The sequence below is a fragment of the Micropterus salmoides genome, unplaced genomic scaffold (assembly GCF_014851395.1).
Source record: "Micropterus salmoides isolate LMB-PRFRI ecotype aquatic unplaced genomic scaffold, ASM1485139v1 Ms_hic_scaffold_8, whole genome shotgun sequence".
In the NCBI taxonomy this organism is placed as follows: domain Eukaryota; kingdom Metazoa; phylum Chordata; class Actinopteri; order Centrarchiformes; family Centrarchidae; genus Micropterus; species Micropterus salmoides.
Genome location: NW_024044570.1, coordinates 33,109,154 through 33,132,375, shown reverse-complemented (window position 1 = coordinate 33,132,375; position 23,222 = coordinate 33,109,154). Strand labels below are relative to the sequence as shown.

Below are 23,222 nucleotides of genomic sequence, written 5' to 3'. Positions count from 1 at the left end.
TTGTATAGCCTATGTGGATCTGAGCAGACACCACTGATCACATGGTGCATCAAATTATCAAGTACATCCAAAGGATAAAACGGCCTGGACACCCTGGACTTGTCTATCACAGGGCAGACACTGTGTACAGTATGTACTATGTTAGTCTGATTTCTTATATACTAAAAAACTAAAAAACTAAAGTAGTATACTACAGAAATAATAAATTAAAGTAGTAAGCCATTTTATACTAGCAGGAAATTATACAATAATTAAGCTGTTGGATGTCAAACTACAAGTGTTCTTTTTTGCTTTTTGAAGTGTTCCTGGAGCTGTTTCACCATCTACAATTAATTTAGATTTCTTTCTAGTTGTCAACTGTTCTTCCATTTCCTTTGTGCATTGCACTGTTGGAGAACAGTGTACATCAACAGCACACTGGGGGAAAAAAACGCCGGAGGGGATGATCCAAAATAAATTGGAGACAAATCAGTAAACTTTTTCGTGCCATTCATGCGTGCAGGAAGTGAGTTGGATCAGTGCTCTCCGTGGGTTGATGTTCTCTCTATTTGAGTATCAGGTCGCAGCGGGTCGGAGTGTCTTCATGTCCCTTTCAGCTCAGGTCTATGTGTTTTTTTTAAATTAATTTACGCACATCAGGTTAGGTCATCATTCTGGACGCGTGAAGACCTCTACCTAGCAGGTCATATGCATCACCGGCTGCAACAGCAAGAGCTTTATGAGTATTCTTTTTGGACAGCTTTAATTGATCGCAGCTTACTTCTTACAGATGTACTGCAGTAGTTTTACGCAGATCCGTTGTGTTTAAAATTAATGGAAAAATACAGAATCTGCTCTACACTTCTGGGAAAATATCATTTGGTGAGGAAAACATTCAAGTTAGTTAAGGAAACAGCAGCTAGGTGGCTTTTGTCATTACCTAAATGAACTGAAATACACCTGTGGAATTTTGCGGCTTGGGAATAAAGAACCTCTAAGAATCTTCCAAGCAAATCTTCGGAGGATAACTGTTGTGTGTGTCGCGTCCCATGTTAGAGGTCAGCTGGCTAAAACAGCCACATCCTACGATGAGACTTGAACGTACAGTTAAGAGATGCTGAGAAGGCTGCAGCAGGAGCCGGAAATCAAGTGCTCTCCGCCCAACACCATCCCACATCAAACTTCAACCACTGTCTGTGAACGCCTCAGGAGTTCTTTGTTGGTTCGGGGTCGGCCGTTGATGTGGCAATGACCGGGCCCAGAGCCACCGTTAGACAGAGTTCAGTCCGTCAGCAGACACTTTAGCACCGCAATCCTGTAACTTAAGATCCCATTCGCTGCACTACTGTTGGAGTAATGGTCTCTCACCGTGGCAATGTTAGGGAACGCCTCGTCTGCAGGCAACTAACACTGCAAAAAGAATCATCTTAACACATCACTGGGAGCAGGGTTTTTATATAAAAATCCTTCTGTCTGCTCCAGTGAAATTGAGGGTCACTTGTCCACCTACAGGGAATGATGAATCAAAAAGTAGGAGTGTAATCCGAACAGCAGTGAGAGCCTCGTCTCCCCTTGTGTGTGGTACTTTAAGGAAAAATCTTCAGTATTTGCAGCCTTCTCGATTAAAAAAAATCATTTGTTAAGATTGACATGTTTTTTCAGTGTAGTTGTGTACAGAGGGCAGGAAACATGGCAGCCAGAATTCCCCTTGACTGAACTCTCTCCATCAGTGGCTCTTGAGGGAGTCTACACTCCCTCCCTCCGCTTCCTCCCTTCAAACTTCCTCACAAAGGCCAAGGCAGGTCGCTGAAGTCGACGGGGCCGCCCAGGCCAGCGTCCGCCTCCAGCAGGGACATGATGACCGCCATGGCCGCCTCGTCGTTGCTGGGGCTGCTGGAACCGGGATCGTCCATGATGTCTATGCTCAGGTGGGAGTTGTCACCTGAATGAAGGACGAGTCGTTGAGAAAACGATGTTTGGGATGGAGAAGCCACCCAAACAAACATAAATATTCTGTGTTTGTGTCTGACTCACTCATGATGGACTGGTTGGAGTAGGGATAGCCCACAGAATCAGGTCCAGGAATGATCCCTGTGCTCGGCAGTTCGGGTGTGCCTCCGTTCTGAATCTAGGGACGTGACACATATATCAGTTTACTTTGAACACAGATCAGTGTCAGCCTGAGCCGAGCTTCACAAAGAACGGACCCTGAGGCACATGAGAAGGACATGTCAGTGTTACACGTAGATGCATCAGATTCTCTCAACACCAGCCAACACTAGCCTTCACAACCTTGTTGGGTTGTTGTTGTTGTTCTGGTAAAAACAAACCTGTCGTCTTTACACTACGGCTTTTTCAAAGATTAAAAGGACATTAAAAGACATATTATTGTGTTGATTAGTGAGCTTATACAATTAGTTACCTTTACACAGAGCCGGGCTTGCTGTTTAAGCTATTTAACATAGCAGTTTTGAGTTGGGAGCTCCAGTATTTGAAGCAAGATGTTCATGAATAACAAGGTGCGCAAAGTAATAAGGCTACACCTGTTATTCCAGTGTGTCAGCTACATTTTTAATCAGCCTTTCATATCTTCTGCTGCTAATCTCATTTTCAGTGAACACTAATTAGGCTGCTGCTCAAAACTGCAGTGTTTCTGCCTTTCTCAGCAGACAAAAGTGGATACTGAAGTCACATTCGATAAATTGCTATTGAACCCCAACCTTATGAAGGAAAACAGTGTGTGTGTGTGTGTGTTACCTTCTTGCCCCCTGGAGAGCAGGTGTCAGGTGGAGGGGTGCTGGTGATGTTCAGAGGGCTGGAGCCACAGCTGGAGGGGGAGGACCCTCGGATCCTGATAGACACACACAGATGGTTGCGGTGATTCCCAAATACATTTTGCATTTCCCCAACCGGGTCGTGGTTTTGCATTCCGACTTGGATAAGAGGTTCGAACATCCAGATCCTTAGACATGTGACCTACATGCAACTTATTTTTAACACTTGTGCAGGAATTTGTCAGTGTTGCCATGACAATGAGCAGATATTACATCTACCAGTGGAGAGAACTGGTTTACTTTTGGCACCACAGCAGCTGTCTGAGTAATCCTTAGCCTGGAGGATTCAGAGCTGAGCCGGAGCGCCTGCAGTGTGAACACCCTGTCCTATTTTACACTGAACTATTTATTTGTTTTGTCATGATTAGAAGTGATTTGATACAGAAAATGTCAAATATTCCCATAAAAGGCTACGTCCTGCACAATTTATGTCATGCAAGCCTTCTATTTCTGATATCTATCTATCTATCTCCTAAATTTTACCGTAGCGTCTCTCTGTCACCTCTTACACCATCATTCACATTAAACACTAGGCCATGGGGACTGTCCAGTTGAGGGTGAACAGACTTCTTCCTACCTTCCTTCCTTCACCAGTTCTGGGATTTAAAAAAAATAAAACAAGTCAATTTCATCTGCTCTCACCTCTGAATCTCCATCACTTCCTCTGCAATCATGCGTCCAATCTTGCCGGCTCCCGCTCTTGTGCCACCGGGGATGCCGGGGACCGTCTGCAGCGGCCTCCTTCCTCCGCCCACTAAATCAGGAAAAGGAGATTTTATTTATAGTGAAGAATAAATGCTGTTTTTGGATCGATCACACGTAAGGGTCTGGTGTGCATCGGTTTAAAGTAGTGTTTTACCCTCTGAGGTGAGAACACTGTCCATACTCTGCGGTGAGGCAGCAGACTGAGGGTAGTCTGATCCTTCCATCATGGGACACCTGGAGAGATCAACACACGTGGGAATGTTCTGATATTTCACAGTGGAGCGTCATCAGTTATAGAAGTTGTGAGCGCCCATGGCTACTTACGAGACAACAGTGTTGGTGGAGACGATGTACTCCACATCCTTGGTCCAGGGGTTCATGAAGCTGAACCATCGGCTCCTCAGCGTGATGAAGGAGCCGTCTTTGATCTTGAATTTGTAACAGTTGGTGTTGATCTTCTCTCTCATCTGCAGCACTGTGGACAGACCCATCAACACGGTGAGTAAAAACACAGACATATTGAAAACTTGCAGCGGCAGCCACTAGCCAGCAGGTACCTTGTCTGTGGCACTCTGCCAGGTGGCCGATGTCGTCTTGGTGGAAATACTCGTAGAAGGACGTTCCCAGCAGCTCCTGGGGCAGGTAGGCTAGGATGGCTGTGGCCCTGGAGGGACAGAAAGACAGAAGAAAGGCTGTGTTTACTTACAGCTGCTCGTGTGGGGCTCCTCAAAACAGTGGAAGAAAGCGAACATATTGATCTGCAGCAATTTATTTTTTACGGTCAGCATACATTAAAGCTCAGCTACATCCTCCAATTTTAGGACATGGTGTTGCCTTTAGGTCATTTAGAACAGACAGCGACTTCAAACCCCCAGTATACGCCACAGCACATAAACCCGTTTTTTCGGCCCACAACAAATCCTGACTACTTATTTTCAATAACACTGTGGTAAATTTATCAAAGCCAACTATAATTGCAACGGTAGAAGCGCTCCAGTGGCAGTGGGTGGAAAGATAAAATATCTAGCTAATTAGAACTGCCCTTTAAATGCAGAATTCCTAACACAAACAAGTAGTACATCTGTAGGGGACTAATCTAATCAGTTCTGATTAACAGATGATTAGCAGCATTTCATTTTCTGCATTAATGAATTGCCAGATGGTACATTTGTCATTTGAATGTCATCCAATAACACTGAACTGTCAGAGGTCTGCGTGAAAGCTTGTTGTTCCACTCTGGAAATTAAGTCAATGAGACATGAAAGGGTGGAGGGGGAATAAATAAAGTAATGATGTACACCGACAGTGGGTTTTTGTTTTTCCTTCTGCAGCATCAGGAGAAATGGACAGCTGATGCAGGGGAGAGTCAGAGTAAACCTGTTATGGAGTTTGTGGAGTCTTTGACAGGAGTAAAGCCCATGTCACCAACAAGGAGGAATAGTACTTGTCAAAGTCGAGGTACTAAACCAGTTCAGCACCAACAGCTCCTTATTTTAGCCTCTGTGTCCTTCAGTCCTAATGACACCTTTCTTATGTACAATAAATACAGCCGGATCCACTTGTGGTCACTTGTGGACCTGGTTGAACTATGATCTGGATGAGAATCTTCACAGAAACCTTAGTCTCACTTTGATAAACCCTGCTGAATGCTCCCCCGTGCATTTGTTGTTGTTTTTTTTGCATCTCACCTCTGGTCAACGAAGACGAATTTGCCGTCGATGGCGTGCCGGGAGACGTACTCTGTGGGCTTTACCCTGATGTCTGCCAGGCTGGGTTGGGGGACTATGTGGGGGTGCAGGCGGCCAATGGCCACCAGGCAGCTCAGGTTACAGCCCTCGTTGTCGGGCTCGTTGTCCTCGTCGAGACCCATCTTGGTGGGCGGCCAGCTCTTCAAGTAGCCCGTGCTGTGGATGGTGCAGAAGCTCTTGCGGTCCGCTGCAGAGAGGAGGAGTGGGGAGAGAGTCATTGTTAGAGGGTATAATTGGAAATGGACTGGGACCATTTTAGCGGGATGCCACCCCCATGCTGGGGGGATGATGATAGATTCTTACGGTTCAGTAAACTGAATCTGACAGGGGTTTCTTCATGACTATAAAACCAGCTCTGATTGGTTGACCACATCTAAAACTTTTGTAAAACAAGACCCAGAAAGCCACATATAAAAAAAATTGATGCTGTTTAAATCTACTGAGACATTTCCCCATTTAAAATCATTGAAAACAGATGAGATGAAAACACAAAATGCATGAACATGAAAGACAGCAAATACAGGCCCAGTCACTTCTGTTTAGTGCATTCTGACATTATAGGAACCCATCCTTAATCCATAAACACGTGACGGCTCAATTGTTCATTCCACTAAATAAGATATTCATGATTCATGTGTCACTTCACAACCACTGTACTGTGGAGAGTAACAATCTTCCCTGGTGGAAAAGGCTGCCTTCACAAAGGAAATAACCTTCACCATGTGCTGAGGTAAACAGGAAGTCAATAGGAAAATGCTCAGATTAGGCTCAACTCCAATGTACCAATAAATTACTGTCTTTACAGTCAGTAATTAAAGGGACCGTTTTAGGGCCGATAGTTTAATCTCCTTCATTTTCTTTAAAAAAGGCATGACTTGCTACATTTACGCCTAGCATGTGCAACACTTTTGGAAATGCTGCTGACCGTGTTTTAGCATTTGGTTTAAATGTGGATGGGCGGAAACTGACACATTTGAAAACAATGATAAAGACACCCACGTTGGCTTCCCCTTTGGTTCCCATCAGTCACTATGTGTGTTCTTCCCAGATTTGTCACGCCCCTATCACGTGACCCCTGCATCAGCCTCAACACGTCCGCCTTTTGTTCAAGTGTTACTTTCAGTAACAGGCCCACCTCGTCGTCAGTCCGAGCAAAGAAACCTCTGGTCTTACTTTTTTCGCCATTAGAGCAGACAATCTGCTTCCTGTTCACACTGGCACGTACATGCCCAGTGCAGGTGAATGGTCATGTGATAAACGTTTTCAGGCATGTTAATATGGACGGAGATTATTTCTTAAACAGTGCTCAAAGAATGTGTGTGTAAAGAGATAGTTTTGGTTTTAAAACATGGTTTTAAAATAAAACGTATTAGTGTGGACGTAGCCTTAGAGAACTTCATGGGCTTCATTGCATCAGCTGCGAGTTGGTATAATTTTTCTTCAGGAATAGAGAAAAACTTGTCTAAGATGCAGGAATCTGGGCACCCGGCGCTGGAGGATTTCTCTTTGACAGCCATATTGGTGGTTCTGCAGGACTGAAGTATAGCAGCTAATCAAGCTGGGGCTGTGGTCTTTCCTAAATAGCTTTCTCTTTAAATAACACTTTTCATAACTGGACGCACTTTCATTTTTTATACCGCATGAAATGAAGTAAATTTTTCCCCACTTTGAAACATGAAGCCTGACATCAGAGGGAGAATGTCTGTATGAAATATTTAGCTAAACACTAAAAAATTCAACATGAGCGGTGACACAGCTGATCTGGGTTGCGTGACTGTGCTTGAATGGCCTGCAAATGTTCTTCTGACTATAAAGACACTGATGGGGGGGAACTGGAGTGTAAACAAAGCAGGACGACATGCAGCCATATGTTTCATCTGCTCTCAGGCCACTGCAGTACGGATGACGCAATCCGCTGGACTGAAAGAGGAAGTGCTCCCGAACAGTCATAGCAGACCATGAGTTCACGATCTGAATAATTCAGGATGGAGCCGAACGCATAATGGCTCAACTGACACTTCAGTCGTGTACAGAGTAACTACAAGAGACGTCTGATTGCTGTTTAAATAACCGAAGTAGTTCAAACACTATGAAGCTGTACTACTGCAACAGAGGAAATTTACTGTTGACTGTGTTTAATTCAGAATTCCCTGTATGTTACCATTTGCCAGGACAGTCCATCAATGCATTGAGACGGCGTGAAGGCTTTCTTTCAATGCACCCAGAATCTTTAACTTTCAATCTTCCGACATGTTGTGTCCCCATCCCAAAATCAGTGTTTCTGCTACATTCATCACTGCTGAAAATCATCGTGTGCAGAGCTGACTCTGGGTGCTTACTCGGGGTGTGATGAGATCTCGTGCTGATATTTCTCATTGTCTCATAATATAGCATGGTGGAGTGTGAGGGTGAAATTAGCATAGAAGATGCCTACGCCACTTTTAAATCATTTGTTTTGCAGCATTTTAGGTACCCGGTGTAAACAATTAACGGCGACAGAGTGACAGACAAGACACGAACTATATGTAAGCCAGTGTTTCCCCACATGCAGACCCTACTTGAGTGGGCCCCGAAGTATATTTGGCGACCCATTTCAGGATTTTGAAGAGAAACACAGAGCGAGTTGTTATCTGGTATTGCATCACAACAAGTGGACACGATGCATATTTTATGGATAAGTACGGACCAGGTAAAGCAACAGTGAACACAGCAGTGCAGATGTCATTCGGTGCCACGTTGGTTTTGATCGACACATACAGGGAGGGAGAAACAGAGTCAAGGTGAGGTGTTTGCTGTTAAGAGACCAGAGGTGTAGGTGTGTGAGAACTGAAGGGAAAAGCAATGTTAGCAGATTTAAGTAGGGAGTAAACACTAAAATAAGGTGGAGAATGAAGTAGAATTAAAATGGTTAAATAAGAAATAACCTACTAGAAATAGAAATACCACTGATCATTCATTTTATTTGACATCACAGGATAGGATGTAAGCCGTTACCTTTTAAAATGCCTGCTTTGACGTCACAGTTTGGCTCCAGTCAGAAGAGCGAAGTCAAAACATTCAATGGCTTAACAGCCATAAATAGCGTGACTGGCGGTACTGTGTGAAATATTTTGTTTTTGACAGGCCAGCTTACTCAAATAAACGGTGAGTAAATAAATGTATAAATACATGCACTAGAGAGGTCAACTTCCTTGGTTGTGTAATGGTGATGCTTTCATGCTAACTGAGGTGTGAGTCCGGGTTCTAATAAGGATGTGCCTCTAAAAACAGAAAGAGGAACGCCAGGAAATAAGGACTAGAGGTAGAGAATAGCCCTTGATTGACACTCAAAGCTGAAATGGGGTGAAAGAACAAAACGAGATGCTTTGAGCAGCACAGAGCTGTTTCATGAGGGGCTGACGGGAGAGGCAGGGAAAGGGGGGGATTGTTGGTGCCATTTATTGGAAGATGTTTTAAGAGAACACTACTGTACCTTTTTTCTTAGAGCAGGTGGAGGGAAAGTCTTTATCCTCTACTTTGACAGAGGGCCTGTTGCACTTCATCCTGCAGAAAAACGACCGTCTGGCTCCAGAACAGAGTCTAGATGGGCCGGGGGTGATGTCTGTCTTCACTGGAAGACCAGCTGCACATGCACACATACAAACAGTTGACATAGCATCAATACTATATAACATTTGGTTACAATTTAAATAATTTCTCGTCAGAAGCCTTCAAAATAATATTTTTACTGTTGCAATGTTGGAAACTAAAACTGTCTAAAATTCTATTAATTCATCAGCCTAATAATCCATCCATCAGCCTGACACTGCAGCAGCCAAATTCAAGCGTTCTTTCTATGCCTCTATTTTAAGTCTTGAATGATGCCCATTTCACCAATTTTTCCATTAAGAAAATGTACCACTGTTGGTCCTCTATACAGAGGGCTACATATTGCACCATTCCCTTGACAAATTTAAAGCTCGTTTATCCCAGCGGAAAATCGTATCTTCATCATTATACATCTCTTGTACCAGAAGGTGAATCTTTGGCTACACTAGCAGAGGTATTTTTTGACACAAAATGTAAATTCAAATCACAACAACAGTTATCTCAAAACTGTGCTAACATTGCTTTAAGTCTTGTAAACAAAACAGCGCTATAGCATTTTAAAAAGACACCATTCAACCAACAGACAACACAAGCAGGTGCTGAAATTCACTCTAAGTATTTTTGCTGAAGTCATAAGGCAGCCTTGAGTTTGCTGTCAGCTACAGTTTCCCCGGTATCATAATGACACAACAGATTAAGATGAAGAAAACAACATCAGCCAGACTCCTGATTCTTTCACAGTGGATAAAGTTTATTTGGACTTGCTTACTTTTAGCGTCAATGAGCCGCTCTCGTGGGGCCGTATCGGAAGAGGACAGCTGCTCTTTGACCTTGGCAATGTCCTTGGGGTGAAGGTAGTCAAACAGGCTCTGACCTATAAGGTCGTTCTGGAGACAGCGAGTGACATGTGAGTGTGAGATAAAGAGAGAATAGAGGCAGAAAACCTAAAACTGCTATTACTACTTCTAATCCTCCTTTAATAATTTCATCTGGCAGCTTTTCTGGAAAACTGCAAAGTAACTTAAATCTTTAATTTAAAACTGAACAGCTGACACAGACAGAATTTCTAACTCAAGTAACAACGTTTTGAATTAAATTATTCATGTTGCTGAAATTCTGCTGACTTGTGAGAATCCTTCTCTTCTTTTCAGGAAATAAAAAGGTCACCACTGTGAGCTGCTTAATTTGCAGAGTGACTAACAAAAAAAACAGAAAACGTGTAAAATATGAAACACACTGTAAGTCCTTTGTGGACTGAGTGGCTTTAACTAGAACCTAAAATGCCTCAAATTCAGATAAACACCAGCCTTTTGTGTCCCTTTTTTCGCCAAAGCACAAATGCTGTCAGCATACCTGGCTGTAGTTGAGAATCTTGTAGACTGATTCAGAAACAAAGAGGATCTTTCCACGGTCACAACCAACCACAAACAGGAAACCATCAGCAGCCTGCATATCAAACACAGAAAACAAACACTGGAATAAATATGGGGCCTTCTTAAGAAATATGATGACTAAAATATGAATTATTTAGAAATTAGGATGTTCTATTAGGTAATAGAGAATGATTGAGCTCTATAATATATAGCTTGATGATTTCAGTACCAAAATTAGTAGACAAGACCTGGGGATTAAGGATAAAAATGAGTACTAAGTGTATGTACCCCTGACACTGTGTATTATTAAGTGTTGAACACCTAATAACACTCACCCTTAGTATCAAGTGCTTCAGTTCATCATCTGAGAGAAAGGAAGGCTTGTAGTTGGCCTCTGTGTACGGGTTGGCTGCACCTGCACACAGCAGTAAACACACTACTTACACCTGCAGGTATTCAGACTGCACCTGTACATGTAACAGCTCACACAGCTTGTAGTCCTCCTTGAGTGAAAGCAACTACATCTCTTTCCAAAGATCAAGCGATCACAACATATTATCTTCTCCAACTAACAAAAAAAAAAAAATTACAGGAGAACAGGGCTTTGTTATAATCGTTCTGTCAGTCAATTCTCAATCCATAGTGAAGATGACACATTTAAATGTTCTTGTTTTTGTTAATCCACTCCCTGATTCATCTCTAGCTCTGATCCAGTTTGTATTTACAGTAGCACATTACACAGCCTAACTATACCCTCATCCACTGAGCCACTCTCGTAGTTCATCCTAACCTCTGAGTGTCTTCATGTGCTGGACAGCCATGCGGAGGACCGTCAGCTTGTCTAGCTTGCGGGACATGGCGTTACAGGTGGGCACGAGTGACGCCAGCTCGTCGATGAAACTGTTCATCTTGTCCCTGCGACGCTTCTCGATCTGGCTGTGAGCCTCTCTGTGGAAGAAGAAGCACCAGACATTAACGGACCGTGATGTTGACGCTGATTATTCTCTCCCTTTTCCCATCTTGCTGGCATCAATCCTAATAAAAAGAAATATTGGCAAAAATCATTTCACCACAAAAACGGAACCCTGAACCGGCCCGCAGCAGGAATGCAAGATCAGGCATGTTATCCTTCAATGGGCTGCATTCTTGCGCTGCGGATTAGGTCTTATCTAACATGGTATAAATCAGCTAGCTCACCGCTACGAAAACACTGCTCTCTAAAGATGAAATGCCATTTTTTACCCCTTCAGGGCTGTAAGAACACATCCGAGGGTCTATCCAACTCATCTGTACTGCCCTCACTAGCTGCTTCTAAAAGGGAGAATTCTTTCCACGTAAGAGAAAGAGAGCTCGTCATTAGCCATTAGGGATGCTCTTACAGTCTCTTAGTCTCCCATAATGCTCGGATGTATACACTTCAATGTATAAAGTTTCTTATTATCAACGTACACAAAGCTCTCTCTGTCCCCAATCAGACAGAGCGACATTTAATTCATGTAAGAGAGATTAGAAGGCAGGGGGAGAGGGGGGAGAGAGAGAGAGAGAGTTTTGTACCTGGCATTCTTAATCCGGCCCTGTTGGTCACTGTAAAGACAAACAGAAATATTAGAGACTAAAAGGGAATGTTTCAGACAGAATTACCTTCGAGGTTTGAGGTTAAACTTTATGGAACAGGAGGTATTTTAAAGAGCGAGGAAGGGAAAGGGAGGCTAACCTCCCAGGTTCTATAACCAACCTCATTTGCTGGTTTACACAGCAACAAAGCTTATGCAACAAGGGTAATGCTCTGGGGTTATATCTGACTGTTCAATCTGATGACTGATGTAATACAAATATGACGTCGTTTAGATTAGACCTCTTCACACTCTCTCACACACACAGTTATGTAAAAGTGTAACAATGAGGAGAATTTCCACCCCACCCACAAACATGTACTTCTTGATTTTCCTGATCTGACCACATTAAAAGAAGAATTACATTTACAGAATTGATAATTCCAGTTCCTCTTTTTAGCTCAACTTTAAGTCTTGGTTCATCCAAATTTAATTTACCTCTAGACAGAATAAAAACAGGTCCAGTGGTTGACAGTGAGGTCTATTAATTAATCAGGCTACACCCACACTGCTACCTTTTTGTTTTAAAATGGAGGAGTTTTAAATCAAAAGCGATCTCCGTCCACACCAGCATTTTAGCTGCAGAATGGATATTTTCGCTATATTACAATATATATGTATAATATATTGTTTGCATGGACCGACAAAGACTGACCAGGAAAGAGATTTTCTAGAAAGAGATGCTGCTGTCAAAAAGTTTAAATGCCATTTTCCAATCCTGTGAGCACCACAAACAAAATAACCTTCACTGTATTGGTGTGCTGTCAGACATCTCAAGAGATGGACATTGGAAAAATAAAACCAAAACTATTTGCTTTGATAGATATCAGATGTATGTGAGAAATATGTGGTGAACCAACACTTTAAACAGGGAAATAAAAAGGGAAAACTGGATCATGTCAGCAGCAGGAAACAAGATCCGACTACAGTAAATACAACAATGCTGAAGATTAAAGAGGCTCGGTGGTAATGATGCCTGCTTACCTTCCTAGTTTATCTTTGTCTGGGTCCATGTCACTGAGGAGGAAAAGACCGGAGATATTCATTTCAACAGGAACATCAGAGAACATTCAAATAACTGCAACACTTCAGACTGCTTTTATGCACAAGGGTTGACTGGGTTCAGGAGATTTATTTCTGTTCAATATTTCATGCTGCAAAATCAATTGCGGGTCATTGACATTTCAGATTTTGATAAATTAAAAGTTGTGCTAAATCCATTAACATCGAGTCATGTTTGAACTTACTCAAATGAGAAGCCATCAATTCTGCAAAGAAACACAAATTAATTAAATTAGTTTCTGTCACCTAGGTATTGATGAATGTTCATTTCTAATGTGTCGTGTGTAAAAAGCAACACTGACTCTGTTTAAATAGTACACACATTCTTATTGGGACTGTGACTGTCAAAACTATTACAGGAGTCATTAACAGATTGTAAACTTTGGTTCTCTACAATCAGCCGTGAGGTTAATGAGGCCAGAAATGCTGCGTAGTCTGCCTTCCTTTTAATTTCTGTTGTTTTCTTTCTCTTTCCTCGCTGCATTCCGTGTCCCCTACTTTCTTTCTTTGTCATTTGCTTGTTGCCCTTTTCTTCTTCACTTTCCTTTCTTGGTTTTCATCCTCATTCACATGTCAATATTTCTTCCCCTCCTTCCTTATTTTTTTTCTCTCTATAGAGAGCCTACATTCCTCCTCTTCCAGTGGACCACCATGGGACCTTACTTTGGAAAAAATATGTACGGTAATCAAAGGCAAGAGACAACTAATTTTTTGATACTGATCTCTGACTCACACATACGATGATAGTCAATTTAATGTGATGTGAACACTTAAACAACACAATGTAACTCCAAGTCAATCACACTCCTGTGAAACTGTCCACTTAGAAAGCAACACTGACTGACAGTCAGTTTCACATGCTGTTGTGCAAATGGAATAGACAACAGGTGGAAATTATAGGCAATTAGCAAGACACCCCCAATAAAGGAGTGGTTCTGCAGGTGGTGACCACAGACCCCTTCTCAGTTCCTATGCTTCCTGGCTGATGTTTTGGTCACTTTTGAATGCTGGCGGTGCTTTCACTCTAGTGGTAGCATGAGACGGAGTCTACAACCCACACAAGTGGCTCAGGTAGTGCAGCTCATCCAGGATGGCACATCAATGCGAGCTGTGGCCAGAAGGTTTGCTGTGTCTGTCAGCGTAGTGTCCAGAGCATGGAGGCGCTACCAGGAGACAGGCCAGTACATCAGGAGACGTGGAGGAGGCCGTAGGAGGGCAACAACCCAGCAGCAGGACCGCTACCTCCGCCTTTGTGCAAGGAGGAGCAGGAGGAGCACTGCCAGAGCCCTGCAAAATGACCTCCAGCAGGCCACAAATGTGCATGTGTCTGCTCAAACGGTCAGAAACAGACTCCATGAGGGTGGTACGAGGGCCCGACGTCCACAGGTGGGGGTTGTGCTTACAGCCCAACACCATGCAGGACGTTTGGCAAATTCGCCACTGGCGCCCTGTGCTCTTTACAGATGAAAGCAGGTTCACACTGAGCACATGTGACAGACGTGACAGAGTCTGGAGACGCTGTGGAGAACGTTCTGCTGCCTGCAACATCCTCCAGCATGACCGGTTTGGCGGTGGGTCAGTAATGGTGAGGGGTGGCATTTCTTTTGGGGGCCGCACAGCCCTCCACATGTCCCCAGACCTGAATCCAATTGAGCACATCTGGGACATCATGTCTCGCTCCATCTACCAACGCCACGTTGCACCACAGACTGTCCAGGTCTGGGAGGAGATCCCTCAGGAGACCATCCGCCACCTCATCAGGAGCATGCCCAGGTGTTGTAGGGAGGCCACACACACACTACTGAGCCTCATTTTGACTTGTTTTAAGGACATTACATCAAAGTTGGATCGGCCTGTAGTGTGGTTTTCCACTTTGATTTTGAGTGTGACTCCAAATCCAGACCTCCATGGGTTGATAGATTTGATTTCCATTGATAATTTATGTGTGATTTTGTTGTCAGCACATTCAACTATGTAAAGAAAGGAGTATTTAATGAGATTATTTCATTCATTCAGATCTAGGATGTGTTATTTTAGTGTTCCCTTTATTTTTTTGAGCAGCGTATTTCTGCGTGGAACATAGCTAAGCTATCTAACAAGCAGCAACCAAGCAATGAACGTTAGCTAGCATTACCGCGTTAACATATTGGTGACGTTTATTGTGCGAGACGAGAGCTGTAGTTCACTGAACGGTTTTCACACAAAACTAAATGTACCTTTACTGTTTTATGACAAACGTAAACTTTCTTGAAGGACAAAATTATCTTTTAAATTGACGATCATATGTGTACAGGGCACAGTTCAAACAGGATCAAAAAACAAGTTGTCTCCCGCCATTAACTACCTTACATAATTCTTCCAAAATAAGGTCCCATGAGCTGGAAGTGAGTGACTTAGGCACTCTATTTTTGTCTTCCCTTCTATCGCTCCTTCCTTCCTGGTGTGCTTACTGGTAGTCGGTGGTGCTGCCCTTCCTCTTGCGGGTGTAGTCCATGCCAGGCGTGCTGATGGAGCTGGAGATGAGGTCGGTAGAGCCGGGGGACATGAAGTCAGTCATTGTAGACGAGATGTCCATCCTTTGGTCTGCCATCAGGTCATCTGCAGAGCAAAGACCAAAACCTCTCTTATCCTTACTATCTTAACTGTTCCCAAATGACTGGTCTGAATACAGTGGGAAAGAAATGGGTGGGGTACAGGTGTTCAGTAATAACTTACCATGGGCAGGTAGAAAACACCGTTTCTTTACATGGCCACAAAACGTTAGGTTTGCAGGCTTCTATGGCAACAGGTAAAGGAGACTCAAAAAGGACTGTCTCTCTAAATAAGTCAGCTAGACCCGATAGCACTCCGGTATTAATCATGAGGGTGCAAGTTCAAATATGTAAATAAACTGCCAACTAATCACCAAGTGTTTAAAGGCACAATATTATTTAGTCACACTCACCACAGATGTTCATCACAGCCTCTGTGTTAAAATCATCTCCTTCCATCCACTCTCGAGCCCTCAACTGTGAACACACAAAAACACCACGTTTTACAATTAACTGTCAGTCCCAGCGGGACGGGAGTCATTCTGAAACTGTGCAAAGAGTTTTGTTTTTTTTAAACACTGAAAGAAAACACAGACACACAGTTACAGTTGCCTGGACAACATGCAGCAAACATCATGCCATCTAGGTCAAATGTGGAGGCAGAATAAACAGGAAGCCACTATTGTTTCAGTTACTGCACGTATAGAAGTACAGTATGCCAGATATTATTTTCCAAAGAGATTTAGGCCATAGCATATCAGCTACATAAAAAACTTCAATCTAAATCAGTGTCAACATTTCAATTCATGTGGTATTTTCTCCACTGAACTTTATGAGAGAATGACAAGTAGGGCTGAGCATTAATATCTTAATTGTTGTTTTAACGATGCGTGAGCAGACATTATCAAGCAGGCTACGTCACTTACTTTGTCCGCGCAGTCACTGCGTCATGCAGGCAGCACACGTGTACTAAAGTTAAACAAGCCGAAAAATTCATGACTGAAGTTAAGCATGAGTGAACAAACAGCGCCAGCAGATAAAACACTGACACCGCCAGCCTCGCAATCTATGTCTTTAGATTGAATCGCTAGGCGTGGATCAACCTCACTCGCACGGAGGTGGTCTAGCTTTTGAAAAGACGGATGTTGCTCAAAAGATGACAATCTGCAAACTATGTTGAAAATCATGTTTTTACTTGAATGCTTCTGTTTCCATTAATGTCATTAGTAAGGAACAATTAATATCCTATTATCAAGAGTGAGCTAGTACAATATTAGACCGTACTAAACACATTTTTGAAGGATGCCAAATAACGTCTAATTATTGTTATTGACAAAAAAAATTCAGTTAATATCGCACACACCTAATGACACTGTGATCTTACTTAATGAAACCTTAAACCCAAAATGTACCTTTACCAAGATATCTAGTTTAAACACTGAATAACTTGACACCAGGCTGAAAAGTGGTGTTTCGCTGCCCTCTCTGGTTGAACATTTTAAGACGGTTTCATCTCTGACCAAGGCGTGTGCTCTGTTGTGCCTGTAACCAAACCCAAAAGTGATGTCAGTGTACTGACACACCCTGGAGAACACTTTACATCACTGGGCCAAGATGAGAAATCAGCAAAAATAAGAATTTTAGGAGGTATAAACAAAATTATTTAGTCCTTAACCTGTGCATGCATATAACTAAACTGGTGTATTAAAGCAATACATAACACGTTTGTTGTTTAGTAAAAGTAATCAGGACACAAAATATTTGCTTAAATTCCAGCAGACCTTTCCCTAGCACCAACATACTGCTGATTAAACTAATATGCAGAGTCAGTTGCCTCGTAGATCAGTCCCCAGTGTTGGTAAAAACTAGCCAGCAGCAAGGATTACCAATGGACTTTCATGGCTCGTCAGACTCAGATATATGACCGTATAATGGAAATGTACTACCAAAGTCCCTAGAGGCCATTATTGTGCAAACTTGTTAACGCTGCAAATACAACTAGCTGCCACCATGTTGTTTCCTTCTCAATCTTCTGTCCAGTTATGAGCAAAAAACTGCACAGCAGTTTAAGTGAATTTTTTTTTTTTAAAGTACAAAAGTTTTAAAAACATCTACAACGACAGTCTAGCTTCTGATATCAGTTACTCAGAATCAACAGATCGGATTGCAATGGTGCCAGAGGACATTATTCGTCTTCAGGAAGGCTAGGTCTCATTATTTGAACTTGGATGAGTAAGTACCAGAAATCTCTGTATTTTCTGTTAATGTATTCAACTCTCTGGCAGTTCTCATATGACTCAGACTGATGCATAAGATCAGTGGGCAGCCTTCCTTGGTTCAGCTGTCTGAAATCTGAGTAGGAATTGGGAACAGCCTGCACATGGAGAACAGAGCAGCTTTAGTTACCTGGATAGGAAACTGGAACAGGTCTCCTGGACGGGCCTGGTATAGTCTGGATCAGTCAGGTCTGCTCTGTTCTGATCTGGTCTCAGTCTGGTTTGATTCAGCCTGACCTAGTTTCATCCAGTTTGATGTGGTCAGTCTGGCCCGATATGATCTGATCCTTAAGCAGCCGGTGCAAGCCCTCTAGCCCTGGAAAGAGACAAAGAGAAAAGTCTGTTAAAGTCAAGCGCAAATCTAATCTTTCACACAAATGAAAAATAAAATCCATCACAAAATATGTATGCAACATCACAAAACTTGATTCAAAGCTAAATATGGAACACAAAAAACAAGAGAACTCCTTGTGTTCACTACTGCCGACCTGAAAAATGTCCTAAGTGAATCTGGGCTAATTGGATCATTTCCTGAATCTCCATTAATGTACAGATGAAAGCTAAAAGCAGAGGTTAAGTACCCCCGATTTTGGAAGTGTGTGAATGTGTTTTATAACCTCACAACCTGAAGTAGCGCTAAACGATTTAGGGAAAAAACCTAATTGCGATTTTTCTGACAGATATTGCGATTAGGATTCGATTTGCTTTTTAAATAAAAGTTTAATTAAAGTTCAATATTCACTGCCAGTCTCTTTTTTTTACGGAAGCCGCATCAAGACAAAGAATATGGGTGAAAGAATGGATTAGCACACGCTGTAGCAGGGATTGTCTGTGCTACAGAGAGAGCCGGAGGGCAGTGTTTTGCGGTGAAAAGTAGCTGCCTCTGCTCTCATTGGCTGGACGTGGATGTCGAGTCGGCCGACTCCTCCAGATATTTGGCATGCTAGATATCTGGCAGACGTCTGCAATGTGTCAGAAATGTGTCAGGGAGCCGTTTTCATGCGTCGTCGTGTAGTTCACACATAAGAATTGGCAGCCTGACGGTCGCCGAGCTGGGTGAAAAATGTTCAAGTAACACAAAGTTTAACAAACTATTTATTATATACTGTACATATTTGAAGACCCTTATATCTGTACACTCGGTATTGGCCTTAAAATATTGTCAAAGCCTTGTAAAATATTGAATCAGATGTTTTGACACATTGAAAACAGCTTTTAAAACACTGATCACAAAAAACTTTACTGTGATTGGTGCTTGTGTAGTTTTTGAACCAGGGATGGATTCACAATACACCAGCAGCACCCACACAACCCACACCTAATGTAAACAAGACTACTGAACAGTATAACTAGTAAAACAGAACAAGGGGTACGTGTTGTTCTCAGGAGGCTAGAAGGAGCACATATTGGCACACCTGTGCAGTGGATATATGCATCTTTCCACTGCAGAGGCTCCTTTACACAACATGGAGAAACTAGTTTAAGTAAGTGTATTGGTATTTATATTGTTATAATGACATTAGATAAAAAGTTACATTGTATACTGTTAGTGTGTTAATAATTATATAATTTTACTAAATGCATTGTCATTTTACGTAGTAGTATACTATATGGCTCACCACTAGTCTAACATTAATACCAGTTGGACAAAACAGCAGCTTCATTTTCATTCATTAAATTTGTGCAAGAAGAATGGCCTACATTGGTCTCTTAATTTGTTAATGCTACTATCTTGTCAATAATCAGAACCATTCATGCAGGAGGAGTTCAACATTTAAAAAGTTTACTATAGCACACCAAATAATTTTTATGTCCTGCCCAATCCAGTCTGTGATTTGTCAGTTGACAAAAAGAGCACATCGATTTTATGAAAAGTTGAACATGTTTCAACCATAAGACTGGTTTCAACAAAAAATCACCTGATATGGCTGAATATCCAGCTAGCCAAACCCACAACCTCCTTATCTTCTCCCTACTGTCTTCTGTCTCCCCTCTCCAGCTGCTGACATCTCTGTCTTTGTTTTGAACAAGTTGCTCAAGCGGCCACCGAGCAACCCGCCCACCGGGATTTGTCCCGGTGTTCCGGTAACTAGCTGGCTTTTTTTCCCTGTCAGAGTTTCAACAAATGATTGAAACCAGCTTCGCATTGCTTCCTGCCCGCTACACAGGGTGGGAGTGTTTTGAACAATTAACGTCGCGGTGCACAGCGGTCGGCGAGGGAATTATGGTAGGTTGTAGTTACTAGCATTGTGCACATCCACATTGTGCTAGTAAATCATATTTCCGGTTTGCACGTAACTATTTTTAGGGGCATAAATGGTCGCACTGTTGAGCCCTGGGGCGACAACGGAATTAAGTTGTAGCTGCACGAGTGTTTAAAAAGGGACCTACTACACTTTCTTCCACATTCTCTGGCATTTCAATAATGTTACAATGTCAGATGTTCATACATGGCCAAAGCCTCAAATAATGAGGTAAAAGTATTTAAAAGAAATCCCTGTGAGCCAAAACCTCAGATATCCCCTGTTCTGAATGATCTGTTTTAAACTGTTTTTTCTAAGGACTCGGTATGATGTCATTCCCAGCCAGATTTCCATATGGTCATTTGCTCCAGGCAGAGAATGCTGACCACGCCCACAAAGGAACATGCAGCCCCATCCCTGCAGACACCTGGTAAACACATAAGACAACAGCCAAACAGAAGACAGTGGGGTTTGGAGGGGGGGTCCCAAAGAGACAGGAGCACCTACAGCTTGTTTCAGACAGATACTGAAATTATTACCTGTATAAAGTGCCAGTATAAGAGAGAAAATTCTTCTTTTGAACTTTGAATCATGCAAAGCTGCCATAGAGGAGTCGCATAGCTACAATAAAGGGCTGGAAATGCAGTATAATAGGTCTCCTTTAAAACGGGACAGATGCAATACTTAACATACATTTTAATTGCCGTCTTCACGATTAGCTAATCGCGTTCTTTCAAAACGCAATTTCGATTTGAAAATGATTAATAGTTCAGCCCTAACCTGAAGTCGCTCCAACTCAGCCTAAACTTTTTTCCTTATTCGCTTTTTAATTTTTGAAGATTGCTGAGAAGACTAGAAGCCCATAATTGCCTCAGACAGCACTTCAGATGATTCTGACAACAGTGTCGGCCATAATACGGCCATATTACGGCTGTCAAGCTTTCCATTTTCGCATTCCATTTTCTATACTGTAGCTGTGTGTGTTTGATTTTATTACTGTATTATTGTGTTATTGTATTATTATATAAGTAAGCACATCGTGAGAATTGTACAACCCAGAGTCAAATCCCTCGTATGTGTACACATACCTGGCAATACCTGGAAGGAGCAGCACTGTTCTGCAGTGTAGAGCCAGTTAGCGTTAGTGTTATGTATGAAAAGGAAAAATGTAACAATCGGTTATTCCCTGTTTGCAAAGATAGAAGAGGAAAGTAAGGCGGACAGTTAGGATGAAAGACTAACTGATGTGTTTGCTTGGGTTCTGATAATTCTGTACCTTTTTCATGCCACTGGTGTGAATTTTACTGTCCTAAGCCATTTGTTTATTTATTGTGAAAATGTGTGGTTGTATCTAAAGTATTCTTGACTGTCTGCAGATGAAAATCTAGTAGCAGCAGCAATAGTATTAGTACACAGTGTGCAGCCATAGTTATCAGGTGCATGCATCTGTTTTCTAGTCAGACTAATTAGAGGCTAACTAATAAATATATAAGTACACAGTCTTGCATTCTTAATTATGTAAGACAACACAATAAAAACTAGTCAGAAGCTGTTACTGATTCCCCTCAGCGTCCTGAAAAAATACTTTGGTGGGCCACCTAAATGTTTAATATGCAGCCCCAACAAAAAGCAAAGCTGAAGAAGCACTGCTGTGGTAGCGGGAGGCAGAGTACTCGGTCAGGACAGGGTCAGTGAGCTCTTTTACTGGGACAAAGTTTTGGGCTAGAGGGGAAAAAACCACTATGTCATGATTGAACACTGAAAGGAACTGGTGCTAGAGTGGAAAGTGGGTCAGCCAGTCTCTATGGTCTCAGAACCAGCCAGCCTCAATTTCCATCCACCACCTACTTCATCAGTGAGTCAGCAAGCCATTCAATAGTTTCCCTGTTCTACACTCTGCACCCACTCACACAGCCATTAAGCAGGCAGCAAGCCTGTTCATGAACCAGGGAAACATTCAGGCAGCACGTCAGCCATTCAAGCTCCCAAATCACAAGCACTTCCACGCTGACCAGTGATGGAAATGAAAGGTGGGAAAAGATTTTTACTGATATAAGTGTCCATACCAATGAATACTCTCAGAGACTATTCTGACATTTTGAGAATAATGGAGCGATTTTGTGAAATCAAAGAACTGCTCCTTGTTTTTTCATTGGCAGAAAATATTAACAAACATAGTCCCATATGGATAAGGCTCCAAGCTTGTGCGACTATCCGACTGACTTCCTAGAGGTTTTGAGAACATTTTCAACGTCTCTTCATTGGACTAGGATGTGAGCCTTGATCATGAAAACAGAATAAAAGACAAAAATATATATAATTATTATTTGAAATGTATTTAAATTGTGTGCAACGGTGATATAAAGGGCTGTGCAGCAGAGCTATTCACCAATGTTGGCAGAGTGTACACAAATTTAGTCATGCTAGTTTGGCTCACTCTGCCTTGTGTGCTTAAAATAGCTATAAGCTTTCTGAAATGATTCACATTTTTGTGGTGCAGCCACGCTATCTGCACACTGAAGCTGACCACATCAAACTGAAGGCTGCCAACATCACTGGTGTGGTGTAGCTTTATTATCAATATATCAAAACAATAAGGAGAAGATAAAAATGTGAGTTTCCTGTATTACTCTGGAAACCCTCTGATGACCGCTCTTCCTGCCTTTATGTACTTAGCTGTTTGAGCAGTATTTAGTTTAAAAGGGTGTAAAAATTAAAATCCAAATGTTGTGATGATATCAAAGTCAGAAAACCAGTAACTATGTTAATTATACTTCAAATCAAATAATCAAAGCATTAATCAACTCACTGATTCAGCATGAAATTAGACATTTTTGCTGAGCAGCCTCTGTCAGATTCAGCCTCGTTAAAGCTGCATGTTTCAATACTTATATTAACAATGGATCAAATAATGGGAAAGGTGTCGCTCATAGTACTTAACCCGCAGAGAATTATCACCAGACTCTGTGGTTCCCCTCAGATCCACAGTGCGTTTTAGCGTCTTCCAGCTCATGGTTTGGTTTTACAGCATGCAATTTTACTGTACCGCTCTCATCAGCCCATTTCCAGCATCGTTTTGTGGTTGAGATGAACGGTTGGGAGATGTCTGTAAAATTGCCATCAGACGATGTCTATAAAAAACTTCACAACTTTCACAATGCCAAATCAACATTGTGATGTCTGTTAGCCATCGCGATGGATGATGGCATCGTCTGTCGGCCCAACCCTAGAATCAACTGTACACTACCTGCCAGCACCAAACAACTGGGC

General features: G+C 42.2%; 1 protein-coding gene across 5 annotated transcripts in view; it reads right to left on the bottom strand.

The window, feature by feature from the left end:
• Positions 1-339: 339 nt before the first annotated feature.
• The window catches only part of arntl1a (aryl hydrocarbon receptor nuclear translocator-like 1a), a 41,489-nt gene continuing 18,606 nt past the window's right edge, over positions 340-23,222 (bottom strand). For 2 of the 5 annotated variants that reach the window (XM_038705609.1, XM_038705608.1), the window contains exons 2-20: positions 17,840-18,025; positions 15,847-15,910; positions 15,353-15,500; positions 13,088-13,108; positions 12,825-12,857; positions 11,782-11,811; positions 11,018-11,175; positions 10,563-10,642; positions 10,208-10,300; positions 9,624-9,741; positions 8,739-8,888; positions 5,207-5,453; positions 4,076-4,182; positions 3,843-3,993; positions 3,673-3,752; positions 3,456-3,567; positions 2,737-2,830; positions 2,014-2,107; positions 1,764-1,921 (exon numbers count right to left, since the gene is read on the bottom strand). In XM_038705609.1, coding sequence (XP_038561537.1) covers positions 1,764-1,921; positions 2,014-2,107; positions 2,737-2,830; positions 3,456-3,567; positions 3,673-3,752; positions 3,843-3,993; positions 4,076-4,182; positions 5,207-5,453; positions 8,739-8,888; positions 9,624-9,741; positions 10,208-10,300; positions 10,563-10,642; positions 11,018-11,175; positions 11,782-11,811; positions 12,825-12,857; positions 13,088-13,108; positions 15,353-15,500; positions 15,847-15,892 — 1,920 coding nt within the window. In that variant the 5' untranslated portion in view covers positions 15,893-15,910; positions 17,840-18,025. The other 3 variants (XM_038705611.1, XM_038705610.1, XM_038705612.1) reach the window with 3 other exon arrangements.